At 26.4% G+C, this 19624-nt stretch overlaps 3 protein-coding genes and 1 long non-coding RNA gene across 8 annotated transcripts in view; 2 read left to right on the top strand and 2 right to left on the bottom strand.

Annotated features, from left to right (window-relative positions):
• The window catches only part of LOC124955155, a 58699-nt gene extending 57652 nt beyond the window's left edge, over positions 1–1047 (bottom strand). Inside the window, exon 1 of the long non-coding RNA XR_007102780.1 lies at positions 726–1047. This is a non-coding gene — a long non-coding RNA (uncharacterized LOC124955155). The remainder of the gene's footprint in view (positions 1–725) is intronic.
• Positions 1048–2663: 1616 nt separating this feature from the next.
• Positions 2664–6085, top strand: LOC124949363 (RNA polymerase II-associated factor 1 homolog). Of its 2 annotated transcripts, XM_047494341.1 has the most exons (10): positions 2664–2908; positions 2986–3078; positions 3154–3478; positions 3561–3704; positions 3781–3884; positions 3990–4206; positions 4278–4521; positions 4593–5101; positions 5192–5221; positions 5490–5590. In XM_047494341.1, the coding sequence occupies exons 1-8, from the start codon at positions 2835–2837 to the stop codon at positions 5099–5101; spliced, it is 1710 nt and encodes a 569-aa protein (XP_047350297.1). In that variant the 5' UTR covers positions 2664–2834; the 3' UTR covers positions 5192–5221; positions 5490–5590. The 2 variants fall into 2 exon arrangements, with proteins under 2 accessions (XP_047350297.1, XP_047350287.1); XM_047494331.1 differs by having other exon boundaries at positions 2665–2908; positions 4593–6085.
• On the top strand, positions 5779–9483 carry LOC124949370. Its single transcript, XM_047494355.1, has 8 exons — positions 5779–5886; positions 6282–7679; positions 7756–7863; positions 7936–8171; positions 8235–8298; positions 8828–9003; positions 9085–9234; positions 9311–9483. The coding sequence occupies exons 2-7, from the start codon at positions 7665–7667 to the stop codon at positions 9227–9229; spliced, it is 744 nt and encodes a 247-aa protein (XP_047350311.1). The 5' UTR covers positions 5779–5886; positions 6282–7664; the 3' UTR covers positions 9230–9234; positions 9311–9483.
• Positions 9484–10099: 616 nt separating this feature from the next.
• Positions 10100–12880, bottom strand: LOC124950166 (testis-expressed protein 10 homolog). 4 transcript variants are annotated; one of them, XM_047496556.1, is made up of 6 exons: positions 12726–12880; positions 12247–12456; positions 10984–12145; positions 10670–10907; positions 10381–10535; positions 10100–10280 (listed from the first exon to the last, which is right to left on the bottom strand). In XM_047496556.1, the coding sequence occupies exons 2-6, from the start codon at positions 12445–12447 to the stop codon at positions 10177–10179; spliced, it is 1860 nt and encodes a 619-aa protein (XP_047352512.1). In that variant the 5' UTR covers positions 12448–12456; positions 12726–12880; the 3' UTR covers positions 10100–10176. The 4 variants fall into 4 exon arrangements, with proteins under 4 accessions (XP_047352512.1, XP_047352601.1, XP_047352751.1 ...); XM_047496645.1 differs by lacking the exon at positions 12726–12880 and adding an exon at positions 12575–12610; XM_047496795.1 differs by lacking the exons at positions 10100–10280; positions 12726–12880 and having other exon boundaries at positions 10403–10581; positions 12247–12556.
• Between the last annotated feature and the right edge of the window lie 6744 nt (positions 12881–19624).

The following is a 19624-nucleotide window of genomic DNA, read 5'->3' as shown; positions in this document are numbered from 1 at the left end:
ACACTCTTATATATCAACTTGTCTGTAAAATGGAACATATTTAGTTTCTTTATTTATGTATATTGCATTTACAGCAGATATACAATGTTTTTTTCAATTCTTTTACAATTTATAATAGATTTCCAAGTCATTCTAAAATCTTCCATTAATTAATTCAATGTTCCACTAATATTTTTAAAATGTAATGTTTTTAATTGTCTCCCTAATTTCTTTTTAATGTGCATTCTAGAAATCATATCTACGGATTCAGTAATGCTTTATAACTTTTTTGTCAAGTACACTATTTTAATTTTGTACCAATACATTCAAACTAATAAAAAAGTTTCTTTAATATATAGATTTATATATATCATTGCACATTTTAAATATGAAATTAAAAGATCATAGAAAAGAATCAGTCATCCATTAAAAACAGGACTCAAAATAAAATTTAATATTTTTAGAGAATCTCTTCTTCTAAACTGTTTTTTGGCAAGATAAAGTAAAGATTCTTTATAACAAAGGATTTAATTGAGAATTAAAAATTCCTAAAAAATGATATAATAAAATGTCTTAGAGTTGTTTGATTGCTGATTGACAAATTATAGAATTATGTTAGTGAAGTTTTGCTAATAAATCCTACAGATCAAAGGAAGACAAGGTTAATATTAAAACGAAATAATACTAATGAAAAACTTTGGGATAAATATTATATAAATAAACGAAAAGTATTATAATATGCAAACCTCAACATTAAGCTTAATAACACTTTCAGCTTCATCATTTTATTAGAACTGTTTATAAATCACGATTTTTAAAATTTTAAATAATGTCTGTTACATTTAATTCTTTTGGTAATAGTTTACTTTTCTTTACTTTTATTTTCATTTTAACCTTCTCTAATTTTAAACGTTTAAAATGTTTATGACTTGTCACCATTTTTACAGTCTATATTGAAATATACTTTGTACTATAAAGCATAGTTATATAATCGCATATATAACTATATTTATTTATTTTATATGTTTTATATATAATGTTTTATATAATCGAAATATCTGTCTGCAATTATACATTTCTATATAAATAATAAAAACACAAGATTATATATCACATTAATATTAAATAATCTACGTAAAATTTGTCAATATTATTTATATAAAGAATTCATTCTTATCTAAAATTTCTTGTTATTATTATCTTAAGCTCAAATTTACTTTACATATTAAATGATGCATTGTGTATCAATTGAATTATAACACGTGGCTAAATTGACACGTGACTTGTTTTCATACAGTAATTAGATTGCCAGGTTGTTTGACGTCACAATTCAGCGCGATAAGGATTCATATATCAAACTGCATAAATCACAAAAATTATTTAGAAGAATATCGGATTGAAATCTTGTTATTGTGAAAATAAAATCGTAAAATGTATCATTCGTACGATTAAATGGATCATTCATACGATAAAATGTATTGTATATAGATTAATAAATCACAAAATTAAATATTTCAATGTATTCTTCGACAATTGATAATTGATAAAATTTATAAAATATTTCTTAAATATTTTGAATAATTCATTATTATAATCAATACCACAACAATTGAAATTAAACCCGCCATGGTAAAACTTTTGTAGCAACGCTACGTCATGGAATGTATTTGCAGACTTCTATGTACGATAATTGTTCCGTATAGAAAATATAAACCATCTTAAAATTAATAGATTTTATATTTGTGAAAATAGATGAAAATATATATCTATAAATTTATATTCATACGTTTTTTTTGAATATGTAGTATACATATATATATATATATATATATATATATATATATATATATATATATATATACTACAAATATATGTATACTACATGTTTCATATATATATATATATATTACAAATATATAATACTACATATTTCATATATATATATGTATACTATATATAAAAACATATATACATCACATATTACATCCATAGATCTGCTTGTTTAATGTAAATAAAAAGATACATCTAGGTTAATAATTGTAACACTGGAGATTTTTATAAACCACGATTGTTTTCCTAAGTCTGTCTTCTATTAACGCTAATGTTCAAAGCATAACTGAAGATTTCGAAAACAAAATTTTTTAATTGCCATTCGTTAAGAAATGGGGAAAAAATTTCGGTCATCTCAAATATACTATTTATTAATATGTATTTATACTTTTTCTTTTTCTTTTTCCACATTTGAAAAGTTAATATTTCGAATTTCGATATTTCTATAGTTTTCTAAATTCATTATAAATAATACAGTAAATATATTTTTGTCACATGTCGTTTTATACACTTTAACCTCTCGACACGTATTATAATTTTAAATTCATCTTTGATGAAGACCATCTTATTTTGCGATGTATAAATTAAGATCATTTTAAATAACTATAAATACAATACTAATAAGATAACTTTAAGTCTATGCTTTTGTCGAGTAAGAAACATTCATGAAACACATTAAAGCATCTTGAAAGAAGATCATCTTCAACAAGTCACGTCTTGAGATTTTGCTTAATTTGCAAATTTTGCAAATTGCTTATTCTTCGCTTATGAATCTAGAAAGAGTTAAGGTGATCCTCACAAATAAAACTATAAGTACTCTGGGTCTTAGACAAAAATTCGATTAAAAAGTACGAGCCAATCACAGTTCGATTTTGATGAGAAACCGCACTAGTCAACATTAAGTAGCGCCCGACGTTGAACGACCAAGCAAAGGCCAGATGGTTGTTCTATATTTTCCTGTTTTTTTAGTCCAGTTTTGATAAACGTTTACGCGAATTTTTTCAAGTATCATCTATTTCGATAACATGGCACCAACAATTCAAACTAATGGGAGTACATCTGAAAGAGACAAACGAACAACAAGACCAGCAGAAAAAAGGTAAGGAAATTCACCTCAAATATATATATATTTTTCAAACAACGTATTGTTGTCAGTTGCATTATTTTTTGTTATAGATCTGAATTAATATGCAGAGTTAAATATTGTAATACGCTTCCTGATATTCCATTTGATCCTAAGTTTATCACATATCCATTTGAATCAACTCGGTATGTATTGATTATTAAGTTTTATGCATTTATAAAATAATCATCTGTGAAAAATATAATTGTACTACTTAATAGATTTATACGGTATAATCCCACATCATTGGAACGTAACTACAAATATGAAGTTTTGACAGAACATGATCTAGGCGTTGAAATAGATCTTATAAATAAAGATACCTATGCTGGAGATGTTAATGGTCAGTTAGAACCTGCTGATGAAAAACTTCTTGAAGAAGATGTTCTTACACCACAAGATTCAAAAAGATCTAGACATCATGCCAGAAGTGTTTCTTGGCTTAGACGTACTGAATATATTTCAACAGAACAAACTAGATTTCAACCACAAACAGTTGATAAAGTTGAAGCTAAAGTTGGTTATAGTATTAAGAAGAATTTCAAGGTTAGAATACAAATACAGTAACTAGTTAACTTATATTTATATATTTGTGATATTTCATACTGATTTTCTGTGCAATTCACAGGAGGAGACATTATATATGGACAGAGAAAGTCAAATAAAAGCAATTGAAAAAACATTTGAGGACAATAAGAAATCAATTGATAAACATTATAGCAAACCAAATGTTGTACCTGTTGAAATTTTACCTGTATATCCTGATTTCAAGGTACCTTCTAATGTAAAAATGAATTTTGATAACTTTTGATGAAATTCAATATAATCATATATTTTTATTTTCACAGTTATGGAAATACCCTTGTGCTCAAGTAATATTTGATTCAGATCCTGCACCAACAGGACGTTCTGTCCCTGCTCAAATAGAAGAGATGTCTCAAGCAATGATTCGGTAAAGTTATATCTGTCCTAATTTATTTTAATTTAATTTACTTCTACTATCCATATTTTATAAATTAATAATAAATCTTTGTAATATATAATTTCATTGGAATAGGGGTGTCATGGATGAGAGTGGTGAACAATTTGTAGCATATTTCTTACCTTTAGAAGAAACGTTAGAAAAGCGAAGGAGAGATTTTACCGCTGGCATTGACTATGCAGATGAAGAAGAATATGAATATAAGATGGCTAGAGAGTATAATTGGAATGTTAAAAGCAAAGCATCTAAAGGATATGAAGAAAATTATTTCCTCGTTATACGACAAGATGGGGTATATCAAAGATGAAAAATTTTTGCTAAATTATTGAAGTATTTATTTAATCACTTTATTCATGATTTTAGGTGTACTATAATGAATTGGAAACTCGTGTACGGCTAAGTAAACGCAGACAGAAAGCTGGCCAACAACCAAATAATACACGATTAATTGTGCGTCACCGACCATTAAATGCCAATGAATTTAAAATGCAAAGATACAGGGAAAAACAATTAGAACCTCCAGGAGAAGAAGACGAAGATGAAGAAGAGGAAGAGGAGGAAGAGGAAGAAGAAATGCAGCAAGAAACTGAAAAAGCAGAAGAGAAAGGTTATAGATACTTTTAACTTTGATATATCTGCAATTTTTATCATATTCTCATTATTATTCTTTTCTTTCAGCTGACTCCGAAAATGAGAGTGGTTCGCGCGCATCATCCAGAGCATCTTCTCGTGTTTCCAGTAAAAGATCTCATACGCATTCTCCATCTCCCTCTAAATCTGGTTCAAGATCCAAGTCACGTTCACGTTCCCGCTCTACATCAAAGTCTTCATCTCGTTCTCGTTCTAGATCGCGATCGGAATCACGCTCCCCATCTAAATCACGTAGCAGATCAAAATCAAGATCTGAATCACCTCAATCGAGAAATTCTTCTCGGTCAAGGTCTCGATCCAAATCAAAATCAGCATCGAGATCTCGATCCAAATCAAAATCGGCATCGAGATCTCGATCCAAATCAAAATCAGCATCGAGATCTCGATCTGGTTCTCCTGCTAAATCACGATCAAGATCACGATCAAGGTCTAAGTCCAGATCGAGGTCACGATCTCATTCAAAATCAAGGTCTGCAAGTGGAAGTGGTAGTGTTTCTGGTAGTGGTAGTGCTGCAAGTGGTTCTGAAAGTGAATAAGTAAATATTATGAAATATATAAACAGTGGTTCCTATGCCTGTATCAGTATTTTTATTTACACTTGTGAAATCTCATTCAATGGTTTTCAGAATTCACTATTTACAGCAGTACATCAAAAAGTAAGTGTAAAAAGTTTTATAAAATGATTTTGTCGAAACATTTAACTTTCAACACATTTCCAAATACATTTAAAGTTGCAGATTTTGTACACGATTTACTATAAATCATATGAAAAGTATTGATAATGTAGTTATACATTTTTGAAAGGACATTGTATCTAAGAAGTTCGAGAATTTGATTGTCATAAAAATCAATTTATTGTTTCTGTGTATGTAAGATATCATATAACTTTATTATTTTTCATATTTTTCTTTTTCTCAAAACCAGAATACATGATCACGTGATTTACATCACTGTTGATAATGGCGAACAAAGGAAAAGAAGAAATGATAATCATAATATTCGCAAGGGAAAATTTTCAACGCAAAAATTGTCAAATATTCAGTGACAATATGTGTGTAAAGTAAAAAAATACGTAGGATGATTTATACATGCATGTCAATACTTCAAGGGGTCACTCTACATACTGATATAAGTAAAAAACGTCATATGAACATATGTTCTATATATCTTATAATTATTTTTAAAGTTATGGATGATTAAAGAAAATGTTTAACCTACAAGAAATTTTGGAGAACAATTTTTCGAGATCTTTTGCTTCGATTAATAAAGAAAGATATGCAAACCAGAAATTCAAAATATTCGGAAATTGGGTGCAAGTATAGTACGTCATTCATAATACAAGCTTATTTTTATTTCATCTCATATTTCAGTTTTAAGGGATGAAATCACATCTTGAAAAAAATTTTCTTTTTTATGAAATATCTTAAAAACAGTAAAAGATATATCACAAAAAATTTAAACAATTGTTGCATCGTTTCATTATGTTTACTTAACTGCGTAAAAAAGGTTGTTGAAAAATCCGTGATTTTTGAGTTACTCTTCTCCCATACTATCATTCCTTAACAAATTTTTTTTTTAGTATAAGTTTTTACGTTTTAAAATACCTCTAAGTATCCTCTTTTCAGAAATATCAATGATTTTTTTTTTTTTTTTTCTTTTTTTTTTTTATCAAATTTGAAGTCCATTTCAGCAATTCTCTTTAATAAACTTTTTCAGGATGCTTCATATACATCGCATAAAAGTTAACATTCCATAAATACTATATTTTGGTATAGCCCATTCACTCTTGACATAACAAAAATAATTATGATGAAGGAAAATGACTTGATAGAATTATCTGAATTCAAGACAAGTAAATGGTGGATTTCGAAATTATAGAATGTGATCTATGTTTCAAAATATTGATAGCTTGCAATATATATTCTCTTATATTTATTAATATTCCTTAAGGAAAAGAAAAAAGACGATACAAGATTATAAAGTACAAGATGAGAATAAAATATATGTAGTTATATTATAAAATATCATAGGAATTCACTCTAATATCTCATATAAATATACAGTTTTTCCATAATACAATATTCTTATTTTATTAAAATTATAGGTAAATTTATAGGTCTTCTGACACAATATTTTTAAAATACTTTGAAAAAATAAATAACGATATTATTGGTATACTAATACTGCATTATCAAGAAAAATACATAAATTATATTTCAATATAAAAAGATTTTTAAAAATTTTCCATGAACCATTTTATAACTTCAACTTTTCTTACAATATTGGAAGAGTTTTTGTACTAAAAACAAACTGATTAAATATATATAAATATATATATATACTATATATATATATATATATATATATATATATAGTATTTATTTGTATCATATTAATGATAAAGTGATCTTTTTTTGGTATCTTGCTCATCAAAATATATGCAATATTCATCTGTCATATGAAATATTCTTTCTTTCGACAGATTATTTTTAGAAGTAGGGTTTATGACCAGTTTGCTACTGTTTCATTTGTATTTATTATTACTTTTATCATAATAATATAAATATTAATCAGTAAAAAATATATGCAAATGTCTAGATAGTACACATGATTTTTATGAATGTTCAATGAACATTCTTTTACAATATTAAGAACATTTGTAATACATAAGAATATTCATAGAATATTGTATGCCATCTGGGTGTACCTAAAATTATTAGAATAAATGAACGTATTATGATACTAATGTAAAGAGATAAAAACGTCATAGAAAAATTATTAAACTAAAACGTTTTTCGTAGCAGATAAGAAGTATATAAATATATTTAAAAGAAACTAATATATTTAAATATATGTAAGGAAACTATATTTAAAACTTACTAGTTTGTTTAATTTTTCTATTTTCCATATACTAAGGTTTATAGACAATACTATTTTTATCATCTATGTATAATGCATATACATTGCAATAATTAAAATTAATAGCATTTATATAAATAGTAAAGAACTTATCTGTCTATTAATACATTATTCTAATAACTTTCGTTGATAATTCTAAATTTTTGAACGGTTCGATTAATCTGCTCCCTGCTGTGTTGAATGCAGCTAAAATACGTACGAGATTTTGTAATTACAATTTACGTTTTTTTTTTGGAAATAATAGTTCAATAATATCTTTATAAAAATCTAGAATTTAAACATAACAATGAGTGAAAAGAATATGGAAATATCTATAAAAGATGTTGGTGTGTCAAATGAATTTTCAATAAAAATACGAATTGATTCATTGATCAAAGAGGTTAAATTTAATTTACATCAAGACAAAAAATTTGAAAAAATTATACATATATCTTAACATATATCTTTCCAGTTTTTCGATGAGAATATTATTGACAAGAAATCTCGAAAGCAATTATATTCTTGGAGATCTCAAGATACTAAACTATCTGTTAGTAATTGGTCAAAAAATGCAACCTATAATGATTTACAAAAAAAAATAAAATTTTTGAAACAATCTATCTTACAATATATTAAAACTGATCAAATTTACAAACAAAAATTAAAAAATTTAGAACTGTTAAGAACGCAGAAAGAACAAAAGGATTGGTATATATTTTCTAAAATTTGTATAATTATATATCAAATATAAAGATATCAATTTTCTTTCAGGGACGATATTACATGTATAATTGCATTATATGATAAAAACTTTTCCTTTGGACAATTGGGATACGTAAGTTTTATTTTAAGCAATTCAATATGCTGTAATATTTTGTAATATATACAATATGTGTAAATACTGTATAAATGGTATTATACATTATATAAAGCAGTGATAAGCAACTCATGACCCGCGTGTTATCCAACTTACCTACTGTCGGCAGAAACATTACGCATGAGCTAAAATGAAAAATTTTAATAAAAAACAGTACATCATCTTGATAATGAATCACTAAAAAATTGTATCTGAGTCATAGTTTCAAACATATCTCCAAATATTGCAAACTTTATTAATAAAAAATAGAACCAAGTAAATCTATGTTGAAAATAACAAATATTATTCCACAAATTAAAAATTTTTTGATTTAATATTACGTATTTAATATTAAGTATTTAATATTATGTTCGTTGCGGCCCGAATGGAATAGAATATTTTTAATTTTCGCCTTTTATAGAACAAAGGTTACTCATTACTGATATAAAGTATTGTGCTTATATATTGCCAATATAGTTTATTCAATTATATCATTTATTTAATATAGTCCACTCAGAATCTAACAAAAGATATCAAGGATTGTTGCCAAAAGTATACAACATTATCTAAGGAAGTTAGAAATATGAAAGATGAATTGAATGAATTTACAATGCAGTACAATATGGATTGGATAAATTCTAATTCCAATTTCATGAATTTATCTAATGTAATTAATAGTATAAAGTATGTAATATGTATTGATATTATAGAAAATATTGCCAATATAATAATGTTTTGTTTTTCATACGTTATATCTTATTATAGAAATAGAAATATTGCTTCACTAAGTGCTACTAGATCAGCAGAGGATACATTACAAGAATTACGAAATAAATTAAAACAAACTGAGATAGTCTTGCAAGATCGCAAAAAGATAAAAGAGAATGAATTTTTTCGAAATATTTCGTAAGAAAGGTATGTATCATCATTTGTATGAAATAAACATTGCTTACACTTATATATTACGTCTGTTTTTTTGCAATTTTTACAGGTGGGATATATATATTTACGCAAACTTACCTCCTGTCGGTAAATAGAAAATCTATTAATAATTTTTGATGACACTAACAATTATCCACATATTATTTTAATGTTATCTGCCGACAATAATTTATTACAAAAAATATAATTTATTATAAGAATTAATATTAAATATAACTAAATAATCCAGTGTTTATATTAGATTAGATAATAAAGAAAGAAAATTATACAATAATAGGATAATATGTTAAAAAGTAATATATTATATGTTATATAATATATTAAATATTGCTTTAATTATTAACATTCTTAATATTTTTTACTTTGTTTTCTAGAATATAAATGAAAAACAAAATATTTTTGAAAAGGATATTTTTTTTTACAATGCAATGTGTATTAACATTATATTAGGTTGGTGCGTATGAAATGTCGGATTTTCTTTAATATATTCACTTAAGAATCCGACATTTCATTCGCACCAACCTAATATTTATATAATAATTTTGTATTTGAGTATAATAAATATATTGTACAAGTTAAATTATTAAAAAGTTAGAAATAACAAGTTGTTTTCTGTTAATTTTATTATATAAACCAAGTATTTGAATGCTTTGTGTCATTCTTCATTCGCATCCTTCATAAACTCGCCGCGAAAATAACTTAATTTGACGGACTTGTAGAAGTACAAAAATTAAAATTTAGACTTTATTATAATAATTACATTGTAAGAATTGTTAATTTATAAAGAAACGTAAGTATTATACTAGATAGGAAAATAAATAAAAAAATTTAATTTATATTTATATAATAATATTTATAAATATTAATCATTTGAAAGACCAATATAATTTATAATTAACAAAATTTAATTTTTTATTAATAGAAAATTTGTTCATTTATAAAATAAAATAAATTACATATCATTAAACGAGAACGCTTCTCATCCTCTGATCCTATAATCTCAATTATTTTTGCATTTTCTGTAATACAAATAATACAAATAATTTAATAACTATTAATAAAAAATTCATATATTTCTTTTAGCAGAAACCTTTCACAGAAATATTTCAAATAATTTACCAATTATTGCATCCTGTTTTTCTACAAGTACATTCCACATCCATTCCTTATGATAAAGTACAGCTCGATTGATCATTTGTATTATATTTTCATTTATAGAAGAATGTAGAAGAAGAGTTGGTAAAGTTGATACAAAATCTTTAAATATATGTTCACTATAATAGAACAATTATTTTTAGAATTTGTTTCTTTTTCTATAGACTTAACAAAAACATTTACATATAAATATGTAAAATATTACAAAATGTATAGAAATAAGCATAAGATATGTTTTAAAAAATACTCTTACCCTTGTAATTCAGTTAATGTATGGTCTAACATAATATCACTAATTATATCATATAATTGTACTTGTAATTCTTTCTTTGATTGGTGAAAACTTGCACTTATTGTTGCTTTTAATATAGGTTCTATTGTTATACGATTGACATACCATACTTGACTTGCTTTGAAAAACAAGGTTCTGAGAAGCTTATTTAATTGTGGCAATGCAAAATTATCCATATCGGACCAATCATTAATTATATCTGTAATGAAACAAATTTAAGTAACAGTAACTGATGGATTATAAAAATAGTATACAGATAAATATATTTTAAATACCGTTTATGTAATCCATAACATATTGACAGTATGCCTTGTCCAACTTATTAGCGTTATTATGATTTATATTCATAGATGTAAACCAAGTATAAATTTGACAAATGCCCAAATTTTGCTCCAAACATTTCTCAGTCATTTCTAGATCAGAAAAATCTTCTTGCCTTTTTCTACATTTCTCAACAGTTTTTGTTTTAGTATACGGAAATTTAGAAAACAAGTTCTTAATGTAAACACTTTGAAAAGAATTTGTAAACCACATTTTGGTATTTATTTGATCATTATAATCTAATATATCAATATATTCAGTTATTAATTGTATAATTATTACAATATGTTTTAATAAAATAGATGCTTCACTAGAAATAACAGTCTCAGAAATTTTACTAATTCTTTCTTCTGGACATACTTCAATCCAACTATCAAATATTAAAGGCATTAATACACTTATATATTTAATGAGTTCAGCTGCATCTAAATTTTTCTCATTGGTATCATCTTTTAAGTTAACAATACTTTCAAAATTTACTTTATAATCTTGAATATCAACTTGTCTGTAGAATGGAACATATTTAGTTTCTTTATCTATGCATAACACTTTTACAGCAGATGTGTAATGTTGTGTTTTTTCAATTTTTTTATAATTTATAATAGATCCTAACATGTTTCCAAGACGTTCTAAAACTTTATTTCTCCATTTTACACTAGTATTTTTAGAATCTAATGTTGTTGTTAATTGTCTTCCTGGTTTTGCTTCAGTATGCATTTTAGAAATCATGTCCAAGAAGTTTGGCAATATTTTATGACTGTGTTTTGCAATTACACTATTACAATTTTGTATCAATATATCCAAAAATAATAAAGAATCTTCTTTAATATTTGGATCTATATGTGTCATTGCACATCTTAAATATGTAATTAAAATATCACAGAAAGGAGTCAATTGTTCATTAGAAATAGGATTCAAAATACAATTTAATACTTTTAAAGAATCTCTTCTTATATCCTTTTCTTTATCCAAAGATAAAGCAGAAATTCCTTGTAGCAATGGATTCAATTGAGAACTAAAAGTTTGTAAAGGATGTTGTAATAAAATGTCCTTGAGTTCTTTAATTGCTTCTTGACGAACTGTGGAATTATGATGTTGAAGACGAGCTAATAAATCCTATAAATCGAAAAAAATACTAAGATAATATTAAAATGAAGTAATACTAAAGAAAAATTTTAGGATAAATACTATATAAATCAAAATTATTATATTCATACCTTAATATTAAGTTTTCGCTTACTAAGAATTTCAGTTTCATTATATTGTCTAAACTGTTCACGTATCATGATTTTTTTAACTTTAATCGATGTATCTGTTACATTTAATCCTTTTGGTAATAGTTTACTTTTCTTTGCTTTTAATTTCACTTTGGCCTTCTCAGATTTTAAATGTTTTAAATGTTTATGACCTTTTGCCATTTTTATAGTCTATATCAAAATATACTTTGTAATATAAAATATAGTTATATAGTTATTTAAATAACTATATTTATTTATTTTATATATTTCATATATAATATCATATATAATTGAAATATCTACCTACAATAACATATTTATATATAAATAATAAAAATGTGAGGTTATATATCACGTGTCACCGATGATACTATGAAATTTATGAAGAATCAATATCAATATTATCAATAATATCAATAATAATATCAATATTATTTACATAAAGATTCAATCGTTACCTAAGAATTCTTCTTATTATAATTTTAGTCTTACATTAATATTACAAATTGAAATATAAATTGTAGTCCAATCGAATTAAAACACGTGACTGTAACATACAGTAAAATATTATAGAAATATAGTCACATTGTTCATACAAATATATATTAAGAAAGCTATTATATCATCTTTCGCTCGAAGCTTGTGTGACTTCAGCGGCATATATGGGCAAAAAATGAACTACAAATACAAGTGGGGAAACACTATTCCCACCATACGTCTATCGTATCGGTATATAAGTTTGTGTTGGTTATTCCCCTCTCACATGTACATAATAAATGGTTTCGCATAGGTTAAAGTAGTTTAGTAAACTGTGAACTTAACTTTTTAATTTTTTCATATATATGTTTTTTTTTGATAATTTGTGCATAAACTATTTTAGAAAAAATACCATTTTTTAAAGTGATTTTTTTCAAAAAAAAAAAAAACTTTTTGAAAAATCCATAAAAGTAAAGTCCTAGATTAAACTTTAGTCTTTAAAATGACATTTTGCTCATCAAAATCGATCAATAACGTTCTACGCCTGTTTGATGGCGTAAACTATTATAAAACCAGGGTTAATGAACAGCCTTAAGTATATATAGAAAACGATGATGAGTTCCAAAAATATAAAAATCAATATATTTCAATTTGTGAAATTGAGTTAATTAATAATAATATTAAGAAATTGATTACAGTTTTCTAGTAAATAAAGCTTAGAATTATTTCAAAGGTATAGAGTTATATTTATATTCGTCAACAGATTAATCTATTTTATTTTATATTATTATGTTTCATACTAATATATTTATTATAAACATGTCATATATGTTAATAAGATTTATATAAATAATTTGAAAAATATAAATATTATGAATAGATGCATTAGTAAATGCATAATGTAAATAATAACATTTAAAAAAATGTTCAAGAGGATATGTAAATATAATCAACAAAGGAAATATTATTACTCTTTTTTTATTAAAATCAAATGTCTATTTACATTAACGAGCATATTATTATATCACTTTATTTTACAGATTTTCAGAACATTTTTCCACAGTAACATTATTAAAACTTTCCGACAACTCTATTCTTTAAAATAAAAAAGATCAAAGTTATACATAATAACATTAAGTCTTACATTCACATTAACATTATACTATATATATATATATATATATACACGCATACACACACAGATAAAATTTTTAATTTAATTTAATTTAATCTTAAAATAGATAAAGAAAGTGAAAAATTCTCGATCCTAATCTGAACAAATATTCTTTTTTCACAACACATGATAAAAGGAGAACGTAACATCTCAAAGAATATACACTCCATGAAAAATAGTTAAAAATGCATTGAAATATTCAAAGTTTAAATAATTATAAATGCATATGAAACAAGGAGATTCTATCCTAATTTAATAAATAAATCAAAAAATAAAGAAACATTTACGAATAAATCTCCGAAAAAAAGTTATTCGTGGTCACTCAATACTTTTCGACTAATTAATTACAACCGATCACTTGTGCCAATTCGGAGCATTTCTCCCCGACATAATTGAGTGATCGGAGGAACATAAAAATTCATTTACTACTGAAGAAGTTTTGGCCAAAATATTCGTCCGCAATTTAGATTGAAATTAAGAGTATATGGTTGAAAATAAGATAGATCGATATCAAAGTTGGTTGAGATCCTCTTCAATGATGCATTGATTTTAATACGTGGTAGGTACTTATTAAGGGACGGTCATTAAATTTACTTTCCGAAACTTTACTGTCTTTTATAAATACAGTTTGTGCGATTTTTAAAAAAGAAAGAAGCTTTACGAATGAGCATTGACTTTAACGATTGCATTGTATGCAGTCAATGCAAATACATTTATGTTATTTAAATTGCGAAATGCGATCGAACAAACTTCTACTTCATGTTTTTTTGGTTTTTATTTTAGCGGTATAATACTCGATTCCTTATTCGCATACTATTATAATGAAATTTTGAAACAGAAATATAGAAACAAAATAATTAATATTATTTTTATGATAAGAAATTGTAAAAATTATTAAAGAAATGTTAGATATAAAATTACATTTATTTTAAGTTTTCATAGTTGTTACGCGACGAGCATTCTATCCTAAGATATTAAAGAACCGACTGATATTGATTCTACTTCGAGATTTTAAAAATAATTTTTTAAATATTAATCTGTTATGAAAATAAAATAAATGAAATTATAAATTGTCTAAGCTTAAATAATAAAATAAAACTGTTTCAATAACAGTCAAAGTCAGTTAAATTATTTTATATTTAACACGTGTTACGAGTTATATAATGTTTAAAAGAATATACTATTGTTTAAATATTAGTTTTTGTATTCCGTGTACATTGTACATCATTTAAATAATTAGGAAATAACCGAAAGTATTAACTGTTCAATTTTAGACGTTTGGAATGCTTCGATGTTTATTTGCCGAAATAGAAAAGAGAACTGGATTGATAAATATCAAATTTGAGTTGTCAGCGGTGATAAAGATTATAGTGGGATGAGCTAAGGAAGCTTGTTATACAGTCAAAAATTTCTTGCTTGTTATTTAAGCGATAACTTTACGTCAGGTACTACTAATTCTTTTATATTCGTCACATCTTATCTATCGAATAATAGTTTCATTTACGTTATTGCCTTTGTTATTATACATTTTTTTTATCTCTCTCTCTCTCTCGATCTCTTCTTATTCTTCTCTCTATTTTTCTACATTTTTACTAAAACAATAGTAAAATAATGATGACACATTATTACTATAGTGCTTTATTTTTTCTATTCCTTTTACTTTTTACGGGTATACTTATTTTTGTTTCTTCTTCTTTTGGTCACATCACAGGTCAATATTGAATCTATTGAAATATTATGAAAGAATGATACCTGACAATGAAATGTGGACACTGAATGATAAACTATTCTTTATTTTTTTTTTTTTCTTTTTTTAATTTACAACCATACAAAAGTCTTTCATTTGTATGTCTTTCATAAGTATTTCTTATCGAAATATGTTAGTTATATTAATGCAAGAAAAGAAGAGAGAAATTTTTAAACATTCGTTAATATCTCTTCATTTTTTGTTTTCTTCTAATATTTAAAATTAAACACCATATTTTTAATTGCGGAGTAAACAAACTGTTAATTATAATATTTAATTAATAATAATATTTTAAACGGATTATTTACCGATCTGTAGTAATGAATAGATTAATTAGTGTATTAATAGGAATAATAATGGAATAATTAATGTACATGACAGGTTTCAGAAGAGATCAATTGATGATATAGCGTAAATGTAATTATTTAATTAAATAATAATTATGATAAGATTTATAAATAAACGATCTGTTCATCTCATCAGAAATAAGAAAATAAAGAGAATTAAGAAAGAGGAAAATCTCTCTTACACGATTTGAAGATTATTTTTCTTTTTTGCTTTTTTTCTTTATACAAAAAGGAAAATCAATGAATGCGATACTTTCGAAGAAACAAAGATTCTTTCTGAAAATAAAGCATACGTCCTGTTCTATCGTTAAAAATGTAAAAAAATAGAAAGAAATTTAGAAAGGGAGAGAGAGAGAGAGAGAGAGAGAGAGAGAGAGAGAGAGAGAGAGAAATAAATAATAATAAAGGCTATAACGAAAATAGAACTGTGCTCCATTGATAAGATGAGTAGAATCATAAGAAATACTCGACAAAAAGTCATAGCTACTGAATTTATGTAAAAAAGAAAAGAACTTTGACTACGTGGGATACTTTTTAACTCTTCCTCGTTATTACCATTACCATTATTAACGACACCAATCCTGACAACACAGGAACACTCATCTTAATCGTCCAACTTTTACGTGATTTTTGTTATTTCTTCTATTTTTCTTTTCGACTATAAATTAAATTAATAATGAAAAGTGAGAAAAATGAGAAAGAATAATGAATTATTATTCTTAAGATTATTTATGTATTGTTACGACTCAGACGGTACGGCCTTCAAAATTTCACGAGGAACTCTTAACTTACGGGATTTGTAGCTATTTCGGTTTTTTCCTATTTGCATTTATGGCACGGGATTGCAGAATGTTGATCGGGTAGAATATACCAAAGTGTTACTTTAGTCCAACTGAATTATTTCCGGTTTCTTCAACCGCTTGGGTGTAGGCGCATCCCAATACAAATGAAGTAAATTCTTTCATGATTTCCAAATAACAGATATCATTCCAAATAACAGAGATCATTCCAAATAACGTGGACCAGTTGATGGGAGAGTGGATGATGGTATATACCTCTTGAAACAGGGAAATGGAATGAGTCGGTAAAGATTGGAAATTTCGGAGATATTGCCCTTGCGGCTTGTTCATACTTGTAGCGATTTATAGAGGAAAGTAAGAAATATCATCCATGCAATCAATTCGCACTTGTAACGATGATGGAGGTAGAAGATTGAGAGATTGATGGAAATTGTATATAATTGTAAATATATATACATATATATTATAAAATGTGATTTCGTACAGATAAGTTTTACAGAGAGGTACTTAAGAAATACGCAAAGTTGGATTTAGGATTGGAAGAAATAGATTTAAGAGAACGTGATGGTTCTGGATTTGAGACTACTCCGAATGAACTAAGAACTGAACGTAATTTTAAGTATAATACTTTAACCGTGATTTAGCGTAATTAGGTTAAAATTTTTTTAGAATTTGGAAAAAACTACTAAGCCATGTGGCACAGGGATTTATGTCTTGGCGGTACTGGAATCAAACAAGTATTTGATTTCTCATCGTGAACTATCATGTGATCGGATGGCACATGTATTATTAGTGCTTAGTGGCAATTAGTCGAAAGAAACCGTGTTATTCTCCATATACTCGGTGTTCTTATGATAAAATTTATATGTGCATGACCTATTAAGTATATTTTACATTCTATATATATTCTTTATTATTTACAACGATACTTGTACGCAAAAAGGTGACCCCCTATATAATGACCCCGGGTACGTAATATTTAAGTCCTTGAATATGTGAAATATATATAACACTCATCTTTAAACATTTTATTCAGATCGCTATAAGTTCTTGTGCTGTTAGTTGTGTGCTCGCTTGATTCTTCCTTGTATTCGAATATTGTTGTTTTTTCTGCTATTATTATTGTTGATGTTTTTTCACGTTTTGGTCTTCTCGCAAAATGAAGTGGAATACGTAATTGTAAATTATAATATCAGCGATATATTTTATCGGACGAAGTATCATAAGGATGGCGAATATTCCGGCGCTTGTTGATTCAAATGTTACAAATGCTCCTCATAACCTACTAATGACATTGTTCAGTAGTGGTTGCTATTTTTTTCAATAAATTTTCGTCCATTGTATAGTGATATTTTGCCTAGAAAAATTTGTTTCCCGCTGGCTCCTCTAGCGAAAGTGTCAATAATGGCCAATTTTTCTATGGGTTCCATGATGTGAGAGCGAAGTTTGTCCAGATCATCGCTTGAATAAATTCCACTAGTTCTTTGATGCTCTGGAATGTACTTTCAGGTGAATTTGGTTAATATTTAGTTAGATTGTTGATGGAGGTAATGACTTTATTAGTCTTAGAGTTATTCTATATCAGGTTCCATGAAGGTTGTACATGTTAGAAAGCCATTCGTTGCCAGTCTTTTGGTATGACAAGAAGGAATGATTGGTTTTGATATATTGCGGATAACTTCCTGTAACATTTATTGATTGGTCTTATTTTTCTATCCACAAGTATATATTTATTTGACCAATAAGTTTCGTTCCCGCCTGAATCAAGATAGGATTCTTTGTTCAATGGGCATATCGTTCCTGTTTTGAGGTGGATTTGGTTAGTTTGTATCTTTACAAATGCATAATAATAGTGTGATTCTGATTTATGTCTGGACTATCATGTTGTATCGTATTTCGAAGAGGTTGCATATTCCATCGGTTGTAACAGTGTCGCTGAATGTTGTATATACCAGTGGGGCTTCTCGCGTCCGTATCATTCTTTTCTATTCCTGTTAAATAGACATTGGGACCCAAATAAAAGCTTCCAGTGGAATGTAGTTGCTGGCACAACTGATGATTTAGTGTGTATAGATACTCTTTGCGTCCGTTATAGATGATGGATATGTGTAAATGTATGCCGCAATGAAAGATAGCTTCGATTAGATCGCTTTCGATACGGCATTGTAGTATCTTTACTTTTTGATACTCCGTTGATTATAGAGTAGTTGAATGTATATATTGCTGTTGATAGGTAGAAGATCTGGTGTCTTACAATCGGCTACGTCCAGAAGCGAAAATGTAGATACGTTTAATGAAGTACTGGTACAGTCGTATTTGACTAATGTGGATACTGCTACTCTTACTAAATTCAATAATATGGCGAACAAAGATTTTCGACTTGACTTCTTGAGTGTTTGCGAGGAACTGATGTTTGGAGTTGGAGTTGTGCAGCTTATATTCAAATTTTATCGATTATGATGGGGGTAATCATCATCATGGAGAATCAGCTGGACTAATGGATCAGACTATACTTTTTAGAACCATTGTTGGTAATGTCGTTCATGGCTGGCGTATATTATACGTGTGTCTGTACTGGTGCGTATCTTAATTTTATTTTTGCCTAGTGAAGCGATTATTTCGTATAGGTCTCAATATTGATCATCGAATTTCCTTTTATGCTTTAAAGTTTCGTTGTTTTTTGTCGTAATAAAATTTAGATTGTGTCTTATTTAATTGTTCATTTAACTCTACTAAATAATGCGCATAAAAGTTCTGAAGATAATTGTTCATTAATTGTTCATTTAACTCTCCTAAATAATGCGCATAAAAG

The sequence above is a fragment of the Vespa velutina genome, chromosome 1, assembly GCF_912470025.1.
Source record: "Vespa velutina chromosome 1, iVesVel2.1, whole genome shotgun sequence".
Classification (NCBI taxonomy): Eukaryota; Metazoa; Arthropoda; class Insecta; order Hymenoptera; family Vespidae; genus Vespa; species Vespa velutina.
This window is presented reverse-complemented; position numbering and strand designations above follow the sequence as displayed.

What these genes read in the sequence shown, in the direction of transcription:
- LOC124949363 (XM_047494331.1), top strand. Translation starts at nt 2,835, where the DNA reads ATGGCACCAACAATTCAAACTAATGGGAGTACATCTGAAAGAGACAAA. An exon ending in ATGTCTCAAGCAATGATTCG is followed by an intron (nt 3,885 to 3,989) that starts GTAAAGTTATAT and finishes TCATTGGAATAG; the next exon opens with GGGTGTCATGGATGAGAGTG. An exon ending in TCGTTATACGACAAGATGGG is followed by an intron (nt 4,207 to 4,277) that starts GTATATCAAAGA and finishes TCATGATTTTAG; the next exon opens with GTGTACTATAATGAATTGGA.
- LOC124949370 (XM_047494355.1), top strand. An exon ending in CAGAAAGAACAAAAGGATTG is followed by an intron (nt 8,172 to 8,234) that starts GTATATATTTTC and finishes ATTTTCTTTCAG; the next exon opens with GGACGATATTACATGTATAA. An exon ending in AATGTAATTAATAGTATAAA is followed by an intron (nt 9,004 to 9,084) that starts GTATGTAATATG and finishes ATCTTATTATAG; the next exon opens with AAATAGAAATATTGCTTCAC.
- LOC124950166 (XM_047496556.1), bottom strand. Translation starts at nt 12,447, where the DNA reads ATGGCAAAAGGTCATAAACATTTAAAACATTTAAAATCTGAGAAGGCC. An exon ending in AGCGAAAACTTAATATTAAG is followed by an intron (nt 12,146 to 12,246) that starts GTATGAATATAA and finishes TTCGATTTATAG; the next exon opens with GATTTATTAGCTCGTCTTCA. An exon ending in TGTTATGGATTACATAAACG is followed by an intron (nt 10,908 to 10,983) that starts GTATTTAAAATA and finishes GTTTCATTACAG; the next exon opens with ATATAATTAATGATTGGTCC.